At 34.9% G+C, this 27777-nt stretch overlaps 1 protein-coding gene across 1 annotated transcript; it reads left to right on the forward strand.

The window, feature by feature from the left end:
- LOC125678747 (glutamate decarboxylase 1-like) lies at positions 1–27770 on the forward strand. The gene is made up of 15 exons (XM_048917419.2): positions 1–127; positions 7299–7513; positions 10150–10380; positions 13145–13235; positions 13605–13714; positions 13925–14040; positions 16559–16638; positions 18589–18760; positions 18921–18985; positions 19162–19240; positions 21839–21988; positions 22122–22171; positions 25982–26036; positions 26533–26625; positions 26850–27770. Exons 2-15 carry the CDS (start codon positions 7306–7308, stop codon positions 27033–27035), a joined length of 1686 nt encoding a protein of 561 aa, XP_048773376.1. The 5' UTR covers positions 1–127; positions 7299–7305; the 3' UTR covers positions 27036–27770.
- The last annotated feature ends 7 nt before the right edge of the window (positions 27771–27777 follow it).

Raw genomic sequence — 27777 nt, forward strand, 5'->3', positions numbered from 1 at the left:
GTGGAAAGATACTTCCTCCTCGCACATCCTATTTTTCCATGTTCATTACGGATTCGCATCAATTCTTTATTACATTAGTATTGTTAGGAGAAGTTGTTGGATGTACTCTACCAATCACAAAGTAGCTGTAAGTACTATGTTCTAATTTAAGAAAACTAGAAATGTTCAGCCTTGAAAATGCAGTGTAATGTGACAGTAAATTCACAAACATTTATCATGTGGGATTTTCATTCGTAAATTTAAATATTCAAAATTGCGGTTGTTCGTTGTCTTTTTGAACAATGATTTTTCCAATATTGGTAAATAATATTTTCGTGGAACATCGGTTATTCGTTGTCTTTTCGAACATTAATTTTTTCAATATTGGTAAATGATATTGTCGTGGAACACCAAATTCAATTATATTCAAATAATAGTAGCAATTTCTAATTATCAAAGATATCTCCAATTGGATTAAATTGGATTAAATTGCTCATAAAAATTCGCAAGGAGTCAATGGAAAGAATAGGTCTCTGTTTTTGAAATTGTGCATAAGTGTATCGCACTTACCAAAAGATTGAAGTAATCTTCAAATATAGTAAATGCAGTACTGGTGTAATACATACTATATTAAGAATGTATATAACCGGTACCTATACTATATTTTTACTTGTATGATACTCTGAATTGTACTGTGTGCAAATGTTATACAGTTGTCTTTCTTCTTCTTCTTATATACACGTAGACCCCAAATCATTTACACATGTAACTTGTTCTACAATTTTGTATATCATGTACATATCCTGTTCGTCATTAGGGAAAGGGCTCATATAGGCTAAGCCTGCTACCCAATTCCTTCGAATTATTGAATAAATATTGTTTTTAAAAAATAGTTCTCTGTAACAAACTCACTGTTTCTAGTAGACCAAGCTCAAATAGGTTTGGATCTATTAATTAAGAATATAAGACTCTCTTATGAGTAGCCATGAAATATAAGGTGATTCCACCCGAGGGTTGCAAAAAAAGCTGTAAAACCCGAGGCTGGAATCACCTTAATATTTCATGGCAACTCATAAGAGAGTCTTTTTCTCTCATATTTCTAGAAATTTTCCGTTTTCCGTGTGCCTAGCGACGCCATTTTGAAATTTTTTCGCTGTAGCCTACATTAAAAATAACACCAGAATCGAATTCTACGACCTTCGTTTTGGCAACTACGTTGCTGACAAAAAATCGACCGACGAGTGTATAAGTGAATTGTTTTAGAGTTATTCCTCTTTGAATAAACTTGTACACAATAAATCAATAATCAGGGTGATCCGTGACGTCACTCGACAGTCCATCAGCGCGAAACATTTTGACAGACCTAATCACAATCTGAATCCACAACTGCACGTTTTTTTCTTAAAGGAGCATTGATATTGATATTAATTGAGCAGTTATTTAATGACGAGTGTGTGAAGAGAGATTCCAAGAGATTTTTGTTGGTGGTATGGGCATGGCTAGACTTTCGTTTTTCACGCGTGCAAGGACTCGAGTCTCATGGACATTGAAGGCACTTATTTCACCTGAGACACGGACAGTAGACGTTGGCAGAGTGAATGTGGAGGTAGGCCTAGAACTAGTAGACCGTGTGGGCTGGGTTTCTGTGAACTGGCATAATGCACCGAATGACATAGATGTACTCGACAGCATTTGTATGAGGAATTTGTGACTGTTGTTGAGTGTGCGGTAGTTGCTTTCATACCTTTCTTTCTGTATCTTACATACGTAGATCTATATGAGAGAAATAGCTATATACCTCAATTACAACGCCAAATAAATTTTGTTCATACTTTTTAAATCTACGATCAAAATCCCAACAACAAAAACCAAAATCCCCCCCCCCCCAAAAAAAAAAACCCCCAAAAAACAAACAAACAAAAAACAACCAACCATGTTAATTAAAAAGAAAAGATATATAGGACAAATATATTTTTGACAGAAATTAGTTGGAATGAAATAGCCAAAATTCAGAAATATTCACCAACAAAGGATAATAAAGATATTAAGCATGTTTGTATAGTTCTAATAAACTGCGAATATAATAATATATTGCTGTCTTTAGTTGTAAAATTTTTAAAAGGACCAGAGCCACAAACCCCATATTATGGCCCTTAAAATATATAAAAATGAAAGTAAGTGTTGAATAGGAGTATTGGTGTTATAAATATGTATCAGAATCCGGGGCTTAAAAAAACATGTTAGATTTTAAAAATAGGAGCACAACTAAAGCTGTATACATACTAGAACCGGATATGGTACCGTATTTCTGTCATTTTTCACCAAAAACTGGTTATTTTGTAAAGGTTTTGTCATACTGGTTTCATCTCGCCCAAAATATTTAAAGTATTTTTATAATATACACCTTTTCAATTGACCATAAATGCAAAAATATTTTAGGGCGAGCTATGAGCACTATTTTTATTTTTTTAAAAAAACGATATTCCGGATTGCTGAAAAATATTACGGTTATAATGCGCTAGTGGTGGTAAACTTGAATTTTACAGAAAATATGGCTGGTTTAAGTATCTTATGGAGAAGGAAACTACATTTTTTATTTCGTGTCATGTATATGTACATAGGTCATTTTAGTTCGGTGTTTATTTTTAAAGCAAGGGAAATTCCCTCACCTAATAATAGTTTTCGGTTGCAGCTTGTTTTGCCCTTTAGCTTTTACTATAGATGTTCATTTTCAATACCTAGTTGTTTTCATCTTTTAAAGTCGTTCACAATACATCTTCATTGCATCGTTGCTTAAAAACTGTGTACAATTTTGGTAGTTTTACATTATTATCATAAACATTATCATTGAACGAAACGACAGTTACCGAAACTGTTAGGCCAAGTGACTGAAATGAACATGGCGCGGCGTCTTCTTTCACTTTGGGATATCGGAAAATATTCAGGCTTCACGCAAGTATTCTTGTATGGTACTGATATCATATCGAATAATTTTTGCTCTATTTATTTTACAAAAGTGTTACTACGCAGCTTTAGACTGTCAACATTCGAAATAACTGTTTTATTTAACCTAACTTTACGTACATTGGGAGCAAGTCCTTCTTTGATTTACAGTACATCCAAGTTTCGGGCTGAATATTAGCATGACCTGGTCAGGCAAAAAGGAATTCAAAATAACAGATTTAAACTACAACATGACTTACCATAGCATGCAGCATTGCCGCCAGTTAAATCCGACAGTAAATTATGTAAGCAATTCATAGATAGCGATCCACATGTTATCGATGAGACATGACGTCATCTGTTGTAAGATATTCATGACGCATTTTATGCTTCGATAGGCGGATCAAGTAGCCCCCATATGAAAATACTCGATATACTGGTTTTGTTTTGTTTTGATTTCACATATGATATCGTTGTACATGTCATGAGTTTTTTTATTTTCTATTTTTATGTAACTTTACCTGTAAACAAAGACTGTGCGTTTTGTTTTTTGTTTGGGGGTTGGGGGGGGGGGGGGGGGGGGTAAGACAGTACAGCATTTATAAATTGTGCATGTTTGATTCCGTTGATTTTCAATTTCATGGCCTAGTTCGAAGGCCTATCAACGTATCAGTGTTCCATTGTCCAATGTAAAATTAGAAAAGGAAAAATGGTTGTCAAGGAGGTGTGTCCCAATGTCAAGTTACATTTAAACAATATAAACAAATATTTTTTTCAGCGTGCTCAACAAATCAAATTGCGTGATACAAGTAAAATTAAATTATGACAGACGGACTGAATGCTATATTATATATGTTTTGCCAATTAATAAACTGGACATGTGTTGTGCCAATAAATATATCTTAATTTAATAATCCAGCCTACAATAGCAACAGGAAATTGTGCTTAAATTGTCCAATCTTCAAAACCTTAAATTGTGTACATGTGTGTGGTGGCGGTGGTGGTTTTCATCCACTCAAACTGTCCCAATCCCCCTCCCAAATTCAATTTCTTTAAGTGTGCAGTGGATAGATCGCCACATGGACCCATCCAAGTCTACTGTAAGGATGTTTTAAAATATCGGTTTCAAATGCAATTAGTTCACACACAAATATATATAGACAACATTATTTGACGATTTGCATTTTAGTTGCTTCTATTCATACACGCTATACAACAGTACTGAATCTATAACTGAGAGAGAGAGAGAGAGAGAGAGAGAGAGAGAGAGAGAGAGCACCAGTAATTGTATACAGGTACGAGAAGTTTAATCAAATCTTAAATGTACAATATTATTCTTATTAATTAACCATTCCACTTCATTCTGATATATTTAATTTCTCTTTTTTCCATGTTAAATTATTCGGCTGGCGCGAGTTAGGACTGTTCCCCCCCCCCCTCCCTTTTTTAAACCGATGTTACGTGCCTAGCTATCTAACGCCCTCTCAGTCAAAAATGAAATAAATATAAAATCTATATTACTACAACTTCATTGGATTTACTAGACTTTTTTTTTACCACCGCAATACATGTTTATGCAAGCGGACAATCTAGGCATTTTAAAGAAAATTTCCATCTTCGATAGCAAAATGTGTTCAGCCCACGAAGAGCAGAATCGACCCAAAACCCATGGCAAGCGAAGATGATTTTTGCCCCCGTTTTCGGGTGTTATAACTGATATAAAAAAAATAGTATGTTCTATAACTTTCATTCAGAAGACGGGTAAGTTCGTGAGTCACTGAATAAACAAAAAATTGTCCGCATTCTTATTTCAATCACGTTGTCAACTGTACACTTTTTGATATTTCTACACTACCTGTAAACATGTAGACAGCGGATCTAAATCATCTAATATTCTTAATTACAATGAAAATTATACATTAAAATACATGTGGTGCACTAATATAAATGTCAATCTTTTAAAATAATCGCACAAATAAACCAATGCTTTTACTTGTCATTTTATGGTCCACATTTCTTTGAGCTGATATAATTCATGCTATTTAACAAATTGAAATCAATGCCAATTTATACCATGTGATATTCGTTTGTTCATTTTCAAAGTCAAATGATCCTTCTCTTGGTGAACTCGTGCTGCTCGTGCAGTGAAACAATGTGCGACTAACACGTACAGGTGTTTGTGTACGGGATGTCGAGAATTTGGGCGTTTCATAAAGGTGTGAACGTCTGCGGGGAAGTCTGCATACGGATATATATCAATATCTTGATATATCTATATACAAGAAATAATTCCGATTTACAAACATGTTGAGGTTTCTACTTAGAGATAATTAAAATCCATTTAGTGACACTGTCCACTCTATATCTGCTTCAAACATATAAACGTGGAAAGTTAATACAGAACGGACGTCATAAGTTAAGGGTAATTAAGATGAATTGTTTCGAATAGCAAACTCCAACATGTAAACAATTTAAGTAAGTTATCAAATCAGTATGGTAATTCTTTAAAGATAGACAGTGAAGGTACATTTTTAAAAATTAAATTACTATTTTAAATTTACAATAATATATATCATTAAATGATATGAATATATACAAGTCGCCGTTTTATACGTTTTAATTTTCACCCACTAATATTTCGCTTAGTATTTTTTTTTTATCACACGAAGGTGCACGGTGGCACAGAGGAGGCACAGATGTCAGATCTCCGTGGACTTAAATGTCTACCTCGCTCAGAAAATTAAGACTTCAGAGGTGCCGACAATTTTCAAGGTCCACCGTGTTTTATTTCAAAAAAAATAGTTTGAAAACTCCATTTTTGTAATTAGTTACTATAATAACTCAAGTTTAATCAAAATTATACAGTTGTCTCTCTCTTTTTTTTTTTTATCCTCAATTATATCAATTTTAATGGAAGTTGATACAAATAGATATATATATGCAACTTGAAAATATAAACTCGTCTTTGAGATAGACGGTAAAACAATACTGTTTGCTGTGGTCCTTTCACTGCAAGGAATTTTAATTTTTGATCACGATTTTTCAATTACAAATGTATGTCCAATACAGCGGGGACAAAATTGTAGTGTTATGTAGTGGGAAGGGGGGGGGGGGGGGGCAATATATCACAAATTTAAACATCGTGATAGAAAATATACAAGTTCCTAGTATTTTAACAGTTGTGATTTACAATCAGAATAAGCCCAAAAATATATATTAACCTATGCGTCCATTATTTGTGTATTACACTGTGATTCTCATAACGTCAACATCATGACGTTATATAGCTTTTCTGTTGAAAAACAACACAAAGTTTAAACGACTGTAAAACGAAAACTAGAAAAGATATTGTTATAAAATAAATTGTTCTATAACCTATAAATCCTAGAGCATCAACTGTGAAAGTCTCATTTATTTTGGTGAAAGGGCCAATTTTAGTACTTTGTGGCTCTGGTCCTTTACAATCTGAATTTAAGCACGATTTCAATGTAACGTAAATTTCTCGTTGTACATGCACATATACATGCTTATACTCTTCTTTAGATACCACTGCAAAGTAATGTCGACTGGTAAATACATTATTGATAACAGATTTGGTCTCCAATTAAAAAGGGGGAAAAATGTTGATTCAAGACAAACATGTATATTGCATGGTTGATTGATTGGTTGTATAACATCTGGTGCATCAAAATTGGTACCGCTTAAGTTTTACATTCTGACCCCTGGGTCGAGGCCTCTGCTGGTGGACTGTTAGTCCCTGAGGGTCTCTACAGCCCAGTAGCTAAGTACTTCGAATACGGATGTATATTTAATTGCTGTGATAAAATTTAGAAATTCATTTCAAAATTAAGGATTATCTCCCTCATGCATAGCTCTTATCCTTAGACGAATTTGACTCCACTTTTTGACACTCTATTTCCCCCTAAAATAGCTCTTACAAGTTCATTGTTATTTCAGACTTCAAAAATTTCGGTTGAGCATCACTGAAGAGACGTTATTTGTCGAAATGCGCATCTAGTGCATTAAAGTTGGTACCGTATAAGTTTTACGTCGGTTAACGCCCCTCTCGAGAATATTTCACTCATATGGAGACGTCAACATTGCCGGTGCAGGGCTGCAAAATTTAGGCCTATATGCTCGGTGCTTATGGCCTTTGAACAGGGAGGGATCTTTATCGTGCCATACCTGCTGTGACATGGGGCCTCGGTTGGTTTCTCATCCGAAGGATCGCCCGGCATTTAGTCGCTTCTTACGATTAGCAAGGGGTACTGAGGACCTGTTCTAACCCGGATCCCCACGGCATTGTTGACAAAAATTGACATACATTTAGATTCTGTTAGAAATAACCTTACACCAAGTCTAATTTATGTCTGCAGCAGAGAAATGGAAAGATTAGCCAAAAGGAAAGACATGATAACCAAACAACACGGTTCATCGCGAAATGGCTTGAGCATCGACAGTCCATCTCTGGAAAATGGGAAATCGAAACTCCAGGGCAGCAACAGAGAAGCGTTAGAGAGTAGGATGACGAGAAGGAACCGCCAGAACAAGCAGGAGGAGTGGGAGAAGTTTGAAGGCTTGTTTCACAAAGGTATGAGTAACTGTAATGGAAGGCAATGAACCAGAGGGAATTCAGTTACAAACTCACGTCACTTCATTCACGAAGGTCACGCAGACCCTTTGTGATTAAGCACAGTTTTATTTGGACTTAAGCGTTACTATAGATATACACTCTGAATATGGACATATATTTCCTATACTTTTTAGATTTGCAGTGTACATTTTTCAAGAACCTTAGAATACAGTCTATCAAAGAAAACTCCCGTTTTTTGGATTTATTAATTTATCAAGCTTTGTACTTTCATATTTTCCTACATGTACCAAAAACGATACTTTACTGACAGAAATTTGAAACTTTTTTCTCCCGCGACCGTTTGACCACGTTTTTGTGATCAAAAAAGGTTTCCAACTTCATATACAGTGTCACATTGCAAACCATACAATTTTAATCTTCGTGAAATAATACTATATATCAAGAGAATTAAAAACAGACAGTTGAAGGTCGAATATAACAATAATATTAATGTGATTTGAGGGTGCACAGCAGAAATCGGATTTCTGTACTTACAATCCTCTTCCTCTAGCACATAGATATGTTTGTCTGAGGAACATGTAGGTGTTTATGTAAGAAATGTCTCTCAGCACACCATGAAATATATGCTGATGTAAGGAGTTTCGAGGTATATCATCTTATATACTTTCCTTTCAAGAACTGAAAAACATTTCTGGTATTCACAGTGTAATAATTTCTTATGCGGTGGTTAGTCTACTTATCGATCAGGTCAAGTGTTTTCACACGCAGTGATTAGCCTATTTCAAACGTTGAAAGTTTATAAGTCAGAGATATTAACCTTCAGTTTCAATTTGTCAGATTGCTAAGGGGAAACGGAGTGATTGTAACTATCAGTGCATACGGATACGGGTAGTTTACGAAGCGGAAGCAAAACAGATGCATTGACATAGGCAACTGTTTTATAGGGCTTTCTCACTATGATACACATTCTTAGGTCATGTAAAGATTTTTGCCTCTACCGAATCACGTCCCAGCTTCATGGTTGGGTAATCATGCCTGTGTATCTAACATTATTAAACCAATAATTATCAATGGTTGTAACAGTCAAAGACAGGCGTCACGCTCTCTGTACACGATGTTTCAGTCAACAGAATTAGTATGGAACATTGAATATTTAAAAAAGAAACACACAAAAGTTTGGTGGCTGGGGCGACCATCAGAATCAGGAGATGAGATAGAGCAATATGAATAGGATACTCTCTCTCTCATCCTCATCGTCGGAAACCCACGGTCGGTCGCACTTCTTTACCCCCCCCCCCCCCCTAGGACACAACGCCGATATTTTTGCTGGAAGGCGTGTCTGGGCTTCTTTATGCGATTGGTTTACCCACAGGGACTAAGCCCGTTTTGGACCCGAACTCTGTGATACCATAATCACAGAGTTCGGGCCCAAAACGGGCTTAGCCCCTGTGGGTTTACCATACCTTATTGCGATATTCAATCAATGGAAAAGTCCCCTATTTCCACTGTTCGTGAGCATATAAAAAATGGCTTTCGAAGCGAAGATTTTGACTAAGTTTAAGTTGAACAAGTTACAAAGCTTTCAGCGAGATGCTTTACAACTTCTTCGTCAATTTGTTTTGAAATTCATTTTATTCAAAATACTGTATAAACATACCTAACAACTTATCTCCTTCCTCCTTTATCTGGTCCACTTTCGTGATCATTAACACCTTGGGTTTGCAATTTATTCGTCAGACAGAGCCCTGTAACCCCGATCTTTAATAGTGGCACAACAAAACACACATACTTCCATGGGTGCCGCTAGAACTTCTAGGAATACTTACGGCGATTCCCATTGTCCTCGATAGGTCATGTAAGGTCATGCGTGCGAATATATCGGCGTTGTGTCCCAAGGGAGCTAAAAGAAGTGCGATCGACCGTGGATTTCCGACGATGACTTTCTACCATGCCCGAAAATGCCCAACAAACAAAAAAATATAGTATAAGTAAGTTCTATGGCGGACACTTTGAATGTGTAGAAAAAACCTTATTCTTGAAAAATGCTCACTGTGGACCCTTACCTGGCTGTTGAATATAGGTAAACTCCCCTTGAGGGTACTAATTATTCAACCCATATAGTACAAAATTGCACCAATCAAGATAAATAAGGATGAATAAAGAAGGGTTATAATACATTAAACAGAAATGTTGTTGTTGTTTATTAGTCAAAAGCAAATACAGCTTATAGACATAGTATACAATGTAATAAATCTAAAATCATATTAAGGTCAAGAAAGAATAGAAAATTGTGCTTATACATTGGAATTTCTAATTTCAAAGGAATTCTTAATAAATTTACCCAAGTTACATAAGTCCTTTACATTCTGTGTCGATAAAAGTTGAATAATTTAAAGACAGAGGGTCTGATATAATAATACTTTTTCAGAAACCACAGAGTTTGATTAATCGTGTTAAACTTTTTTCCCGCCACATGATTTGGTGGCTCGTTTCGCTGGGCACCAAATCTCTTTGTACTCGAGAAAAGCTTACCAGCATACACGTATTCTTAGCAATGCATAGAAAAAGGACATAAATCAAGAAACAGACAAATATGAATTAAACAATTACACTCTAAATTTTATTTTTAATAGATTTACATACAGACAGTAAAGTCCAGAAGGATTTCTTGTTAGAAATAGCGAAACTCCTTAACACCTACATGACCGACCAGTTCAAAGGTAAGGTGAAGGTGGTCGATTTCCACCACCCTCATCAACTCCGGGAGATGTTGAACGACTGCTTGACTGTGGACGCCGACCCTCGAGATCTCCACCAAGTCCTTAGCGACTGCAAGGAAACACTGAAGTACTGCGTAAAATCAGGTAATTGTTTGTTAAAATTTATTATAAATACGACAATTCGTGGTTTATAGTGAATATGTGTATATATATGATTTTTATACATACCTGATTTATCTTGTGAGGGTAGTACATATGCAATACGGGTATGAAATCACGTTACAACAAAGCAGACATGTAAAAGACATGCGCAGTTTATCAATATTTCTTTGAAATGATATTGCATTGTGTGATATACATCATTGTAGCGTCCTCTAATTGCTTGTAGGTATCTCCAAATAATAGTTGATTTATGGAATTATTACTGGGTTTTTTAAAGATAAGTAAATTACTTTTGTGATATTTTTGCAATATAGACATACCATACATAAATGTAATGTACATGTATTCAAATTAATGTAAATGAAAAAAATTGTCAAAGGTCGTCAATGGTTATTTACACAATCTATATAGTTTACTAATACTAACTTTGGGCATTGCAATCATATTCATATCGGGCTTAAAAAGGTTCGATGTACTCCGACCGACCCGTGAAATTTGTCCCGACCCAATCGTTTTTTCCACACTTCGAAATTTTAATTTATTTTTTTTTTTTTTTTTCCTCCCTGGAAAGTAGACATTCTTCGAACTAGTTTTAAAGTTGATGTCTTTTTTTTGGGACTAGTTGTTTTACAGAATTTTTGTTACACTGTATCAAAATGTTCTTTGGGCGTCTTTCGGTTCTACTTTCTCTTTGATAATGACCATTTGTTAAACCGGGAACTTTTCAAACACTTTTCTATATGAACGATCAAATATACCGCATCCCTGCTCCAAATTACCACATTATCTACCAACAAGGTAGAGCAAGAAGCTACGAACTCCCCCGTCGAGGCTTGATCGTATTTGTGTACAAAAGTTTGAAAGCCATGTTACTTAAATATAAAATCACGTGAGATGGTGCACCAAAATTATGGCGGATCACGAGTCTGCGTTCAAGTTGATGGTCTATATATATTTCTGAAAAAACAGGCATAAAATTTTGATATGGAATTATTTAAATCTTATGACGATTTAATAGGTGAAAGGCACTTTTACTTTGCTCTTAAACTGAGACACATGAATGGAACAAGGTCGTCACAAGAAATTGAACGATGCGGGGAAGTCGGCATTAAAATTATATTGGACAATGTTAAAACTGATTGTAAATTGCCGTCATCATGTAATTCACTTGGATATTCATGGATCACATTAAAGTGTTTAAGTGATTACTATTATGAATGTCAAACTACAAATAGAAGAATCAATCGGTGGTAATAAAAACTGTAGAGGTCCTAATCCGTTACGAATACAAAAACGTCCCGAGAAAATTTCAGAAGACATTGGAAGATTTACGTGTATTATATACAATGTGTACAAAATGAATGCTCTAAACTCTATTCTGTCTGGAAGCGTTATGTGTTTAATGAAAACATCAGTAAATTTGTAAATCAGATTTTCATGACTTTAAAAAAAAAATACCGACCTACCTACCCGACTTGAAAAATGTGGGTCGGAGTACATCAAACAAATTTTTTTTTAATTATGGCCTGACGAGAAGCTCATTTTCGTCTTCATGTTAGTTGATCACATGGTCAATCAAGTTCTGATTCGAATTGGAAATTCCATTGAATAGTAGAGTGCCCAAATTGAATTACTGCTTACAAAGATACAACAGAAAAATATTTGAATGATTAGAGATTGGTACCATTGTCTTACTTAAGATATTTTTTTCTAATTTAGCGCTGTGGTGATGCTTTCTTAATTGGTGAAATAAATCAATGCAATATATCATCTGTATTAGAGAAAACTATTAGCTGCAATAATGTAGCCCTATCCATTTTTTTTTTTTATTCTGACGTTTTCGGGATAGGGCTACAATTCCATAGGATCTCCGTAATGGTGCAAAATAATTTTATGAATAACCGATAATAAACTCTGTATATTAGTCCCAAATGTTGTTTACACCAAAAGGAGTACCAACTTTGTGCTCGGGCATGTCTGATAAAGGTGTTTTTCATTAGATATAATGTACAGCATGCAAAATTCTTCGTCTGCTCCGCCATGCTTGTTATCGCGAGATCTCGTAGGTGGATCTAATGAAAAACCTAAACATTGACAATCAGCGCGAAAATGTAGTTACTCGAGCCACTTCGACAAAGAAAGGAAAATCATAATGTTGCAGAAAGAATTTACACTCTGCTGTTTGGTTTTTAACTTGATATTAAATTCAAACCTCTTCAATACCGACGAAATAGCTTTCGCCTCCATACTTGTCCATTGATGTAAATACTACCTTATATGGCATATGCAAATGACTTGACAATCGGAAGTTGAAACTTCAGTACATCAAACATGGCGCACAAATATGAATCGAGAAATTGGAATTGATCGAAATTGTTGAAAACGGTAGAATAGAGCCTCATAAATCTTAAGTTGCAGGTTGTAAATTTATATATTGACTAAGAAACATAGAATATCATTTTATTTACGTAAAGAAAGTCAGGAAATGTTTAGAATGAGCGCAAATGTTGCGGGAGTGAATCACTCCCGCATTTGCACCATTACGGAGATCCTAAGGAGTTGTAGCCCTCTCCCTAAAAAAAAAAAAAGAAAGAAAAAGAAAAAAAAAAAAATCAGAGAGGGCTACATTATTGCAGCTAGAAAACTATAAGTGAGTCATGGAAATGTCGAAACACCCAGTAAGGTTTGAAATACCCATATCCATGCTTAAACGATCTTGTCTTATCTCGCCGTGCACTATATGCAGGTCATCCCCATTTCTTAAATCAGCTATCAACAGGACTAGATGTGGTAGGCGTGGCTGGGGAGTGGCTTACAGCAGTTGTCAACACCAACATGTAAGTAATCAAAACCAACATATAAGCACCAATAAGTAAGTTTCGACATGGATTTCAGATAACACTATCTTGTAAATTTCCTACCAGCAAGTAAGTTATCAAAGTTACATAAAGACACTATATAATCAAATTATATAAACATTTCTGTCAATGACGTCAACATATACAGGATATATGTTATCAAGAACAACATGTAGGTGCTTCCTCCACACCAATATCTTACAACAACACTTAGCAAATTGTTTCCAATTATATAGAATAGTGAAGAAAAAATAAGCATCGCATAACACCTGCTAATTTTCGTGTCTATTTAATTTAAGTAGACAATTCATATTTGTGATTTTGAGACATGACTCTTTCTTTTCACAGGTTCACGTTTGAGGTTGGTCCTGTATTTGTGCTGATGGAGGATATCATACTACATAGGATGCGGAGTTTTATAGGCTGGAAGGATGGAGGCGATGGGATCTTCACCCCTGGTAGGTCCGGTGTACCATGGATCGGTTGATAATGCAAATATTCACATTAAGATACAAAAATTCGGTATGCAGTTTAAAATAGTGTCATTAAAACAAACCGTCTAGCGTCTGTTTGGTAAAAATGTTATGGTAATCTAATATATACATGTACTGGTTTGTCTTACATGTCACTGACGAAATTATTTTGACGTTATACTGTGCATGTTGTAGGTGGCACGATTTCCAACCTGTACGCTTTGATGTTGGCGAGACACAGGAAATTTCCAGAAATGAAAGAGAATGGAATGTGTTCTGAGAAGAAGTTTGTTGTATATACCTCAGCACAGGTACAAATACATCCAACATTGTCATAGAAATCTTATTTCTCTTTAGTCTTTTTAATTCAACCTAGTGTACGCCATGTGTGAAATACTGAAGATCATTATGATTCGAAAGTATTTTCAACCACTGAGTAATTCTTAACAGTTTTCCAAAATTTAAACATTTTACTTTTGAAAGTCTCAAAAAGATTGTGATTAAAATTCAAGAATATAAATTAAAGGTTTGGAACACAGTTCTAAATGTAAAATACAAAGATATTAATTGTTGTTGTTGGGACCGATCTCACAAATCCCAACTTCTAGAACACGCAACAAAACAAACCCTAACCTCTAAAACACGCAACAAATAAACCCTAACCTCTACCACACGCAACAAAACAATCCCTAACCTCTAGAACACGCAACAAAACAATCCCTAACCTCTACCACACGCAACAAAACAAACCCTAACCTCTACCACACGCAACAAAACAAACCCTAACCTCTAGAACACGCAACAAAACAAACCCTAACCTCTACCACACGCAACAAAACAATCCCTAACCTCTACCACACGCAACAAAACAAACCCTAACCTCTACCACACGCAACAAAACAAACCCTAACCTCTAGAACATGCAACAAAACAAACCATAACCTCTAAAACATGCAACAAAACAAACCCTAACCTCTACCACACGCAACAAAACAAACCCTAACTTCTACGACTCGAAACCCACAAACCCTAACCTCTCGAACGCACGACAAAACAAACACTAACCTATAGAACACACAACTGACAGGTTCGAACCTCTAAAACATGCACCTCACAAATCTTAACTTCTCATTTTCGCTAGCCAAGGGTTTACGATCCGCTCCACTTCTCTACAAACCATTGGCAGATTTAGTGCGATTTTCGTAGCCTCAACTTTCAGCATATGATTGGACGCAGGGAAAGTCCACTGCTCAATCAGAGAACGTGTTACGATATATCACGTGCAAAACAAAGGATTATATGTCCCCCGTTTCGTTAGTAATAGCGGGAAAATGTTGTGTTGACGGTACAGTATATTGTACAGGTAGAATGGAATGATCCATTATTAGCCAATAGAATGTGAGTTAGAAAAACAGGTTTTCGAGCTGCAATTCAGGTATTCACTTCTAGCCGCCGTTCGTCACGAGATAGACGAAACTTAATGGATAGTTAAATCTTATGTTTTCATCCATGCCATGCACAGGTTAAACATTTACAAATAAGTTGTGAGGTCCGTTCACAAACCCCTGCATCCAGCGGCACTTGGCAACGGACACAGGTTTTCTAGAGTTTTTTTGCGATTTTCATTGTTTTATTTCTAGTTTTTTTCCTGGCCGGCCCTGATGCTATATAGAGGGAATTTGAGGTATATTTAAAAGTATTGTTATTTATGTATTGCTCATATTCTGTATATGGAGTTGGAAGGCTATCTTAATTTTTGTATATGGGAAAACGCCTTGTTTTTCTGCGAATTGTGTATTTAGAATACAATAAATTACGGGCGTCCAGCAATCACGGCTGGCTGTCAGGCAATGTATGTTAGTGTTATGTTTTTGGTGTTAAAATGTAGTATAGTTAATACATTTAAATACCTACAACTGTCACTCGGCCGTGTATCAAATACATATCCAAACCAATGATACCACGTGCGCAGTTCAGACTCGTATCTACGTAAAGAAGTGCATTTTATTTACTACAGTACCGTGCCATAAGTTTAATATCAAACATCTCTTGTTGTTTAATGTTCTATCTATCCCAGATTTAGACAGTTGCGTCAGAGCTATTTTCCTCCATTTGGAATTCACCTTGCACACGTGGGGATATTTTTAGACGTAGACTCAACGAGTACCATACTACATATATTTCATGGGTTCATACATGTTTATTTTCTAAATAATATTCTCACTGATTTCTTTTTCAAGTATGCAATTAAGAGATAATTTATTATTGATATTTTGAATGATTTGCATACCACATTGCGTTACTCTCTGAACGCAGCCATTTCTAAACAACTTTTAAACAGCTGAAAGACGCATTTTCATTGGATAAGCATGATGTAATCCAAACAGGGTTGTTTTCTCCATCCGCTAGAGGGCGCGACTCAAAGCTACGAAAATCGCACTAAATCTGCCAAGGTTTTGTAGAGAAGCGGATCGGATAGTAAACCCTTGGCTAGCGAAGATGTAACTTCTAAAAACACACAACTCTCAACGATTTGCCATATTTTAATATCATTGTTACACGACTTCAAATATGTTCATAGATGATACCAATATTGCACCTGTCCGGAAAGCACATCGTCAAATATGGAATTCCCACTCGAGAACACGTTAACGCGGGTTACGATTTTTTTTTTTTTTTTTTTTGCAATGCTTGCTGCCTTCGTCACCCGATAAAACAACTAAGAAAGCAATTTATTGTTTAAATAAAGCACTCTTTATTAAGAGCTTGAAATATAAGGAGAGTGATAATTTCTCTGTCGTCATTACTAATTTTCTTGTTTTGTTTTAGAGCCATTTCTCGATCAAGAAAGCAGCAATCCTGCTTGGGATTGGAACCAACAATGTGTGCAGTATTCCTTGTGATGAAAGGTGTGTAATACTAAATGACTCCTTGCATTTATCATTGAGCATTTGGTGTTAAATTTGGAGTTTTCCCCTACCTTTTATAATTTTGTTAGATTAAGTCATATTGAATCAGTAATACACTTTTAAGGAGTACAAAGAACTACCATCAAAAGCTCTTTGTTCTTCAACAGATCTAAACTTCCTTAAACGCCTCTCACAAGGATCTTAAAGATAAATTAGAAACACCCTTACATGTAGGACTTGTGAACTATTAAACAAAACTTTATTACGATATCTAACTCTGAAAACTGTAGCAGTATTTTAAACCAAGTTAATTACGAAATACAAAATTATCCAAACTTTCCATGGGATAAAAATGTTAGAGACCACAATAGACAAAAATCAAAACTTAGTGCTCACTTGAACAGGTAGGTACTGTACACCAATAATACACAAAGAAAAACTTGTTTGTCCTGCATGTAAACTGTTTAATGAAAAACATTTTGTACATTTTTAAAAAAATATCACAATGAAAAAACAAACAAAAACAGAAACAAACCAAAAAAAAAAAAAAAAAAAAAAAAAAAACCAAAAGACAAAAAAAACAACAAAAACCCACCAAACCAAAAAAAAAAACCAAAAAACAACAACAAAAAACCCAACAAAAACCAAAAAAACAAACAAAAAAAAACCAAACAAAAAACCAACCAACAAACAAATAAAACAAAACAACAGAAGACAAAGATGCATTTCTAACAAAACGTTAGTAAATGCAAATATTTGGGTTTATAATCTCTAATAAAAGACCAAAATCCAGAGAGGTTTACTGGTATGCAATGAAGATATGTCTGTCTGTCTGTCTGACACCTATAGAGTTTACTGGTATGTGACTGTTTATGGATATTGCATGTAGTTGAGGATAACATTGAAAATTTTCACTCCGAAAAAACCATTGTCAACCGAGGCGTGTAGCCGAGGTTGACAATGGTTTCTCGAGAGGTGAAAATTTTCAATGTTACCCTCAACTATATGTAACATTTGTTTTATTATATTGAATGTTATATAAACAGCAAAACAGAGAAACTTATGTCTGTCGAAATTTGATCAATCACTGTCATGCGATATTTCGTATATCGGTGCGGGAATTCAAGTCTAACAATCTACGGCGAACCGTACGCGCATAAATTTGGCGCATGTAATAATTTTATAATATCACCCGTTGTCAAGTACTATTACCCTTTGCTAGATACTATCACCCTGGAGCGCATGCTTTCTTTTCTCAGAGGATAACAATATGCTTTTTTAGAATGCTTCTGGACCAATCAGATTCGAGTATTTTACGGAAGTATATAATAATGATAATAATATATTAGGCCTATGTCTGTTTGTCTGTCGCTCATATAGTCCACTGGTATGTGACAGTAATGTGTTATACATCTTAATTTTTTCTTATATAAAACTACTACGATTTAGAACCAACATTTTGACTGTTAAACCAACTCTCACATTCGTAGTCTATATGACCGGTCAATAGTTTAAGAATTGTCTGCTCTATTTCTATTGACATATCATATGATTCTTGGTCTGTTGCTTTGTTTACGTTATGGCAGAAAAGCAGAGCAGAAACACGAAAAATATGATTATTAATAAGGATATTGGCTATGTTTACTTTTAAACTAATGGATACGGTGGTAAATGTCCACAATCACACTGTCCTGTTAAAAGTCAACAACCCCTGTGCATTTAGAAAAAACCCTTGAACTACCTAACAGTTATAGACGGTGTCATCAGACAACAGCTGGTTTTTTTAACACTCGAATAGGTCTGTTGCCTTCAGCCTACGGTTTCGGGCAACAGATCCGTCCTCGGGTCAAACAAAATAGCTGTCCTCGAAGCCAGTCAATAACTGTATGCTATCGTGTGACTGTATTTAGCCAGTCAATAACTGTATGCTATCGTGTGACTGTATTTTAGAGGGAAATTGAGGACAAGTGACCTGGATCGTGAAATACAAAATACCCTCTCAAGCGGTGGAATTCCTCTGATGGTGAACGCGACTTGTGGTACTACCGTGTTAGGGGCCTATGATCCCGTGGACAAAATAGCAGATATTTGTCAAAAATACGATGTGTGGCTACATGTTGATGTGAGTTTTCATATGTTGTCGAGTATTATTTGTGCTATTTTTATGTTTATGAGATTTTTAAGATTTCCATAAAGAAAAACCGTCCCTAACCCACCCAACCCCAGACAAACATTTGAACATATGCATTTAAAACACATTTAAAGGTACTTTTCATTTGCAGGGTGCATGGGGAGGGTCAGCGTTATTATCAAAGAAATACAAGCACCTGTTACATGGAGTTCATAGGTACAGAAAGTTGTAATATATTTCATCTGGTGTATTCAAAGTAAAGAGTATTTTGGTATTTACGTCAAAACTGATGAGAACGTACTTGTACGAGAAACGCTTTGTAACAGTATATGTGTTATAATTTCTTTTACAGAAGAATTTTCATGAAAATCATTCTTGTTTCTTTGAACTAGGTGTGATTCCATGACGTGGAATCCACACAAATTGATGGGAGTTCCTTTGCAATGTTCCGCCATTTTAGTCCGCAATTCGGTAAACTGATGTGAAAAATAATGTATATTAGATCATATATAAATCGTATAATTCATTCATTTATTCAAAGATATCAACCTTATTCTATGGCACGTCGTTTTTACTTTAATTCCTTTTTAATGATATCTCATAAATTTTTAAGATACCTTCTAAAGTTTATGAGATATCTTATAAGTTTATAAGATTGCCTGTAAAGGATATGAGATATCTTATATTTATTCTTTGTAAGATTATCTCATAAACTTTATAAGATATCTTATAACTTTTATAGAATATCTTATAACTTTGCAGTGATTTTTTTGGGGCAAAATGCCACCGATATTCGGCTGTTTCCCCTCACTAAAATTAGCTATTTTTTCCCAATTATATATGTATGTTTTTCCCAATTTCAAATCTAGGAAAATTAGGCCATTTTAAAAAAAGGTTACCGTATGTTGTTGACATAGAGTAAATACGTTTTTAGCTCACCTGAGCTGAAAGCTCAAGTGAGCTTTTCTGATCACCCGTATTCCGGCGTCCGTCCGTCTGTAAACTTTTCACATTTTCAACTTCTTCTCAACCACTGGGCTAATTTCAACCAAAGTTGGCACAAAACATCCTTAGGTAAAGGGAATTCTAAATTGTTGAAATAAAGGGCCAGGCCACCTTCCAAGGGGAGATAATCAAGAAAAGGTAAAAATAGGGTAGGGTCATTAAAAAAATCTTCTTCTCAAGAACCACTGGGCCAGAAAAGATGAAATTTATAGATAGGCTTTATTAGGTAGTACAGATTCTAAATTGTTAAAATCATGGCCCCCGGGGGTCGGATGGGGCCACAATAGGGGATCAAAGTTTTACATACAAATATATAGGGAATATCTTTAAAAATCTTCTTCTCAAGAACCACTGAGCCAGAAAAGCTGAGATTTATATGAAAGCTTCCTGATATAATACAGATTCTAAATTGTTAAAATCATGGCCCCCGGGGATCGGATGGGGCCACAATAGAGGGTCAAAGTTTTTTTTTGTTTGGTTTTTTTTCCCCTTCGTTTTTTGTTGTTGTTGATATAGTGCAGATTCAAGTTTGTTAAAATCATGGACCCCGGGGATTGGATGGGGCCTCAAGGGGGGCATCAAAGTTTTACATACAAATATATAGGAAAAATCTTTAAAAATCTTCTTCCCAGAACCACTAAGCCAGAAAAGCTGAGATTTATCTTAAAGCTTTCTGAAATAGTGCAGATTCAGGTTTGTTAAAATCATGCCCCCCTGGGGTAGGATGGGGCCACAATAGGGGATCAAAGTTTTACATACAAATATATAGGGACAATCTTTAAAAATCTTCTTCTCAAGAACCATTGGGCCAAAGAAGTTCACATTTACAGGAAAGCTTTCTGACATAGTGTAGATTCAAGTTTGCAAAAACCATGGCCTCCAGGGGTAGGTTTGGGGCCATAATAGGGACTACGGTTTTACATGCAAATAGATATGGAAAATCTTCTGATATGGACCAAGGTGACTCAGGTGAGCGATGTGGCCCATGGGCCTCTTGTTTTCTTCAGTTTTATTCTCCAAACCACTGCACATACAAAAGATTTTGTAAAGAATATGTAAAACAATAGAGGCATCCATATAACCAGATATGCAGCGAAGTATATAGTTTCCAGATACACATTAAGTCATATTGTTGACAGCCGCCATCATATGTAGGGTCAGGCTAATAACAGGAAGTGGCCAACGGTATAGGGTTTTACTAAAATCCGAAAAATACAAACAGGAGAGACATTCTGGAAACTTGATTATTAATATAATATTTACAAGATTATGGGTACAAATGCTGATGAATTAATAATTTATTATTTTCTTTATAAAATTAGACAATAAGTATTTCTTAGAAAAAGTAAATAATATCTATACAAGGTGTGACTTCCAATACATATTTAATGTTAAATAATGATTTATTTTATGATTTTAAATCAGATCTGAAATAAACCTAAAAAAAAAATGTTATTTGATTATTTTATGCATCTTTACCATTTTAATTTACTATGAATGATTTTTCCCAATTTGAGGAAAATGTCGCTAATTTTTCCCAATTCAAAAGGAGGGGTGGTAGTTTGAAAAGCAAAAAAAATCACTGCTTTATAAGATATCTTATAAAAGAAAGTTTATAAGATGTCTGATATATTTCATAAGATATATCATAAACTTAATGAGATATAACATAACTTATATATTTTATGATATATCTTATACATGTAAACTGTTAATTATGAGATATCGTATGAAATTTATCAGATATCTTAATGAATATATATATATATATATATATATATATATATATATATATATTATAAGATATCTTTATAGAGGAATAAAATGTAAATATGGTTTGCCATATTAATATGAATACCCCGGTATAATTCATTTTTATTCACTTCTCTCCGCATAAAAATGTATTATTACAATTCTATATTATTTTACCAACATTGTATTATGACATTATGCTTGGTAGTGAACTAGACTGATTCATGTGTAACTACACACTTTATTATACTGCTGAAGAATGAAACTAATTGAAAATCGAGTGTAGTTTAGTTTCAAATAATGTACTTTTAGGGTGAGCTTCAGAGTGCCAACGAGTTATGTGCAGACTATCTTTACCAAACAGACAAATTCTATGACGTAACCTACGATACTGGGGACAGGTCCATTCAGTGTGGACGACACAATGATGTCTTCAAGTTATGGTTAATGTGGAGATCTAAAGTGAGTACACATTCCCAAAAACGATGTCTCTTATCAGTTCATCTAGAACACTTATTCAACATCATTTCTGTTAAATGAAAATTATATTGAATAAATATTTGTTCTAATATTTTTTTTTCTTTTTGTGTGGCAGGGCGATGCTGGCTTTGAAGATTTTGTAAACAAGAATTTTCAATTATCTCGGTTTGTTTTTGTTTTTTAATTATATATACGGATCTATCAAAGCATTTTTGGAATAACATTTTCATATGCATTTAACAAGAGCCCTAGTAAAGATCACACGACTTTTATTTAAATGTCCATCTCTCCGTCTACCCATCCTGAAGTTTTTAAGAGTGTCACATGGCTTTCTCTTATTCTCTTTAGAGAAGTCGAGAGGCACAGCCTTCATCGAAGGCTATGTCTCTCGATTTCTCTAAAGAGAATAAGCTTTCTCTATATGAAACTCGGATTGTAATGATTTTTTTTATTTCTCATTCGAGTTATGGTACTTAGATTACTCTTTGTTTCATCCCGACGTTTGTTTATACTGCCCACAAACAAATAAAATGTTGATGTTTTTTTTCTGAACCGAAAGCGAGGCTTATTGAATTCTGATAAAGGTGCTGATAAGAGAAGCTATTTGAATCGCACTAGTATTCACTAAAACAAAAACAGATTCAGTGTTCAGAACACTTTTCGCGGACTCTTCCTTGTGTAACTACAGTGTATTATACACGTATGTAAGTAGGATGTGACGTTTGGGACTACAATATTTTCAATTAATCCTTATAAATTACACTTATTCGTTTATATGATTTCATTCAAGGAACATGCAATTTTCATCAGGCACTATCGGAAAAACATTTTCTAACGTCATTAATTATTTCTCACTAGATCAGCGCCATCTAACGGGTATTTTTTTAGGTCACCTGAGTGACTTATTGTTTTCGTAGATCGTTGTTTTTCGTTATCCCCCGTTGGTCATAAACTTTTGAAAATTTTCACCTTCATTGAAACAGCTGAACCAATTTCAACCGATTTTGGAATATAGCATCTATGTGTTAAGGAAAACAAAATTTGTGAATTCCATACCTCCCTGAGGAGTGTGGCACAAACTATCAAAATTAATGTAATCTTCAAAAGTCTTCTTTACTCTTGGACATCAAGCAATCAAACTATTGGCATTATTTTAATAAACAATGAACCCTTTATCAAAACTAAATTTCATTACCCTTGGGTTCATCAAAAATGTTTTGCACATATCGGTGCATGCAAATTCTCTTATATATTTTGGACAACAATAAAGTTCTACACATTTGGTTGAGCGCTCGCTCCGTGAATAGTTCGAGCCCCAGATCTGGACGCCATTTCATCAAACATCGTAACTAGTTGCGTAAGCTTAGTTTGGCGTAACTTTCTGACTAGACTAAATATTTGATGTAAGTCCGTTTTATCAAAAGGCGTAAGATTAGAATTTACGCAAGTTTTCTACTAACTAGTAGAAACACTACGTCAGGTCGAACCCTTACGTAAGTATCTACGTAAGCAAAAATCATGGCCGACTGTTAACTGTATGTAGATATATATGGAATTTTTATCGATGAGCTTTGCGTCGTGATCGATTTTTTCAAGACAGGATGCTTTCAGACGTTTACAACGATAAATATGCAAGGCCTACGTTGCTACTCCACTTTTTTAACAATACGATTTTTAAAAAATTTTGTACTGTAAGTGAATGAGAGGAAATTATGAATAAAAACTACTTAGCGAGGTATGAGCATTAATAGAAGAAGTCTAACCACCCCCCACCCCAACGGGTACCTGTAAAGTGCGAAACGAAACGAAATCTACCGAAACGAAACGAAATCTACCGAAACGAAACGAAACCTAACGAAACGAAACAGATTGTATGATCGAACTCTTTTAATTATAATAATTGAAAATGGTATCTTAGGCCCTTGTTAAATTTTACACATATCAATAAAATTCGCCTCCCCTTTGATGTAGGCTTTCGGCTTGACTGATACAAAGTTTTAAGAGTTGGAAAGGGGGGGGGGGGTAAGCACAAAGTACATAAATACCATGTGCAATTAGCTTCGGATCCATAAATTTCAGAACGGAAGGTTACAGTCTCACAGGTCAGAGGTCTGGGGAAACACACTAAACGAGGGATGGGGTCGTCGGCGTTGAATCCGATTTTGGGCATAAATACATGTTTCAGTATTTTTTGCTCTAAAGACAAATATATGCATACATGTGGATATTGTGTATTTGTATGTAGTATATCAAACGGTGGATTCTGAATATGTCCTCCCGTTCTCTTTGTGATTTCTGCTTAAAATCCCCTTGTTCATAAGCCTTTTCAGTTTACAAAATGCCGACCTCCTCCTAATATTATTGCATTAAAAAAAATCCGTTTTCCGTCCCGTTTTCAATTCCCCGTCTTAGCAACATCCCAAATGTATAGAGTTTTTCCATTATTGAAAGTACTCGCACCTCAGCAGTTAGAGATAAAATAAGAGGTTAAGAGCTCTTCCTGCTTTCAATTTTCTCAGACACCAGCTTCTTCAAACAATGTATCTATGCCCAAATGCGGATCCAACGTCGGCGACCCCACCCCTCGTACAGTGTGTTTCCCCAGATCTCTGAGACTGTAACCCTCGGTTCTGAAATGTATGGATCCGAAACTAATTGTACATGGCATTTAATCAACTACGGATATGTACTTTGTGCTTACTCCCCCCTTTCCAACTTTTAAAACTTTGTAACAGTCAAACCGAAAGCCTACATCAAAGGGGAGGCGAATTTTATTTATATGTGGTAACTTTCACAGGGGCCTAAGATACCATTTTTAATTATTATAATTAAAAGAGTTCGGTTATACAATCTGTTTCGTTTCGTTTCGGTGGGTTTCGTTTCGTTTCGGTAGATTTCGTTTCGTTTCGTTTCGATTTCGTTTCGCACTTTACAGGTACCCCCACCCCAACCCCATACACACATGTTCGTAAGAAAATGTTTTGAGGCACTCATAATAGAAGACTATAGCACCACCACGATTGAAGAAAATGAAACCTGAGAGAGAACAAATTGTGGAAATCACCGCTAAAGATTATTTGAAAAGTCAACATCTAATTTGTGCCCCCCCCCCCCCCCCCCCCCTCGTCACTTTGGAAAACGATGGTACATGCCTGTATATAATCCCAAACTATAAAATATGCACACATATTCAATTGCTCAAACACATTTAGGCCTATGAGTCTACATTAATTAACCAATTAAAGTATAAATATATAGTTAATATCTATATACAATGTAGATGTATCGTGTCGACCTACATGCACTTAAAATATAATAATCTTTGAAATCATAAAACAACTAATTTTCGTAGTAGAAGAAGAGATGTAAAATACTGCAGGCCTGTTTACATAGGCCTTTATAGATAAAAACAAATTTTGTTTATGGAGTGATATGTTTGATTTAGTATATGCAGTGCCCAAATAGTATGGTATAGGAAAATTTTACTGCCTCTGCCAACACGGCCATCTCTGTCTCCTCCCAATTCCTCTTGTGCATTTTCTTTGCGTTCTTTTCATTCAATATTTTGGTCCAGACGACAAGTGAAAAAAAAACAAAAACGAAAGTATGATATACGCATGCTCAGGATGCGGTAACTAAGTACGTAAGCTTAGTTTAAAACTTAGTCTAGATTTACGTAGTCGGCGTAAGACTTAGTTAGTTAAAAAATTACACTTATTGATGAAACGGCGTCATGAGCCGTAAAATAGTTATCGAATAATCCCTCTCCAAGTGCTCAACATCATGATAGACCTAGCCAGTTTTCACATAAAAAATGTACATTTGATAACTCACGAGATTCATGTCATCTCAAATTGGGAGATTGTCTGATTTTTTGAAATAAAACATGTAAATTTACTAATTTTAAAAGATAACCACCCTTTCATGTAACACTGTGTTCTGGTTGAATTTTATTTTTCAATTCTTTTTTTAAAGGTATCTTGAAAGAAAAGTGAAAGAACGAAAGCATTTTACACCTGTTATGAATGAGGTAAGATTTTTATATTATACATGTACTTTCAAAGATTTTTTTTTCGAAAGGGACTCGCGCTACGAGCTGCCCGATCAATTTGATGTCATCTCCTGAAATGGAAGAGTTCCTATAGTCTATCTTGAAGAGTTCCTATAGTCTATCTTGAAGAGTTCCTATAGTCTATCTTGAAGAGTTCCTATAGTCTATCTTGAAGAGTTCCTATAGTCCATCTTGAAGAGTTCCTATAGTCTATCTTATCGAATTACTGATACATATTGTGCATAGCTAATTAAAAGAAAATTCCTTTTTGATTAAAATAAACTGATAAATTATTGTTACCTCTGATTATATGGTTTTACATGTTTCTGATCGATGTCTCTTTTTCAAACCGGATATCTAATTTTGTGGTAAAGTCTTACATATGTAGCAATCAAACTGGAATAATATTATTGTAAATGAGCACACCTTGTAGTCATCCTATTTGGTCATTCTGTCACATGTCGTCTGTTTCCAGGCTGAGGGTCCCAGTGTATGTTTCTGGTATGAACCTCCGCAGATCTTTACGCCAAACCTCAGCTCATCAGAAAGAAGGAGGCTTTTAAACAAAGTATGTTAATTTTCATTCAGACGAAACCAAAATTTCAAACAAAGTTTCTATCTTCTACTTTCCCTGATTAAGAAATATGTTTGATATATTATACATTTGTATTCTAATTATTCTATAAATTGAAGGAAGTGAAATCTCTTATTTTTGTGCTATGTAAAAAAAAAATTCAAAATGAAACGACAAATTCGTTAAAGTTAACTAATCGTTGTTGTCTCTATATCCAGGTAGCTCCCATTATTAAAGAATCAATGACTTCAAAGGGAAGTATGATGCTAGCTTATCAACCACTTGGCGACATACCAAATTTCTTCAGGATTGCCATATCAAATCCCAGACTGACGGAAGGAACGTTAGACTGGGTCTTAGATGAAATAGAACGATTGTCACGTGATATATTTATTGAGGAATGATAGAAGTTACCGTCTATGGATGAAATAGAACGATTGTCACGTGATATATTTATTGAAAAATGATAGAATTTACCGTCTATGGATGAGATAGAACGATTGTCACGTGATATATTTATTGAATAATGGTAGAATTTACTGTGATAGAAAATGTTGAATTTTTTTTTTTTCTAATTGAGATTGTAAAACACAAGTTTCTTTACCAAAAAGTAGTACAATTATTTTGATTATTTTATAGTGGTCTACCTAATAATGATGATTGTGTATGAAAAACATTTGGCAGACAGTGTTCCAAACATCTATTAATTATAATCGAAAATCAGTTGACTCTTGGCAAATTCTAAGCGCTCGATCATGAATTTTTTATTCCAATTAATTTGTTTTTAGATTTTGTTTTTTGACGACTGTATTTTTGAAAAATATCCCTGCCGTGACGTATCTATTCTAAATGTTTTGTTTATTGTAATGGTGGCGGACATGGAACTTAGCGAAAGGCATTGGTCTATATCCATACCCGGAAAATAAGGAATGTTCGCATGGCCGGTTAGACGTACTTTTGATCAGACATATAAACGAAGGAACATCCATCAAAATGAATCTTGATACGAGCAAAGTCGTATGTGAGTTATGTAGATAAAAACCGCTCTCAAGTGTCATTGTTACTCTGTACGTGCATATGTTGTTTTCAATTGGTGACAATAGATTTGTTTTTTAATAAAATGAATTTATTTCCTTGTTTTTCTTT

This window comes from Ostrea edulis, chromosome 2 (assembly GCF_947568905.1).
Source record: "Ostrea edulis chromosome 2, xbOstEdul1.1, whole genome shotgun sequence".
In the NCBI taxonomy this organism is placed as follows: domain Eukaryota; kingdom Metazoa; phylum Mollusca; class Bivalvia; order Ostreida; family Ostreidae; genus Ostrea; species Ostrea edulis.

Coding starts and splice junctions, on each gene's coding strand:
- LOC125678747 (XM_048917419.2), top strand. CDS start 7,306: ATGGAAAGATTAGCCAAAAGGAAAGACATGATAACCAAACAACACGGT. Junction 18,761..18,920: donor ATGTGTGGCTACATGTTGAT/GTGAGTTTTCAT, acceptor TTTCATTTGCAG/GGTGCATGGGGAGGGTCAGC. Junction 21,989..22,121: donor GGTTAATGTGGAGATCTAAA/GTGAGTACACAT, acceptor TTTGTGTGGCAG/GGCGATGCTGGCTTTGAAGA.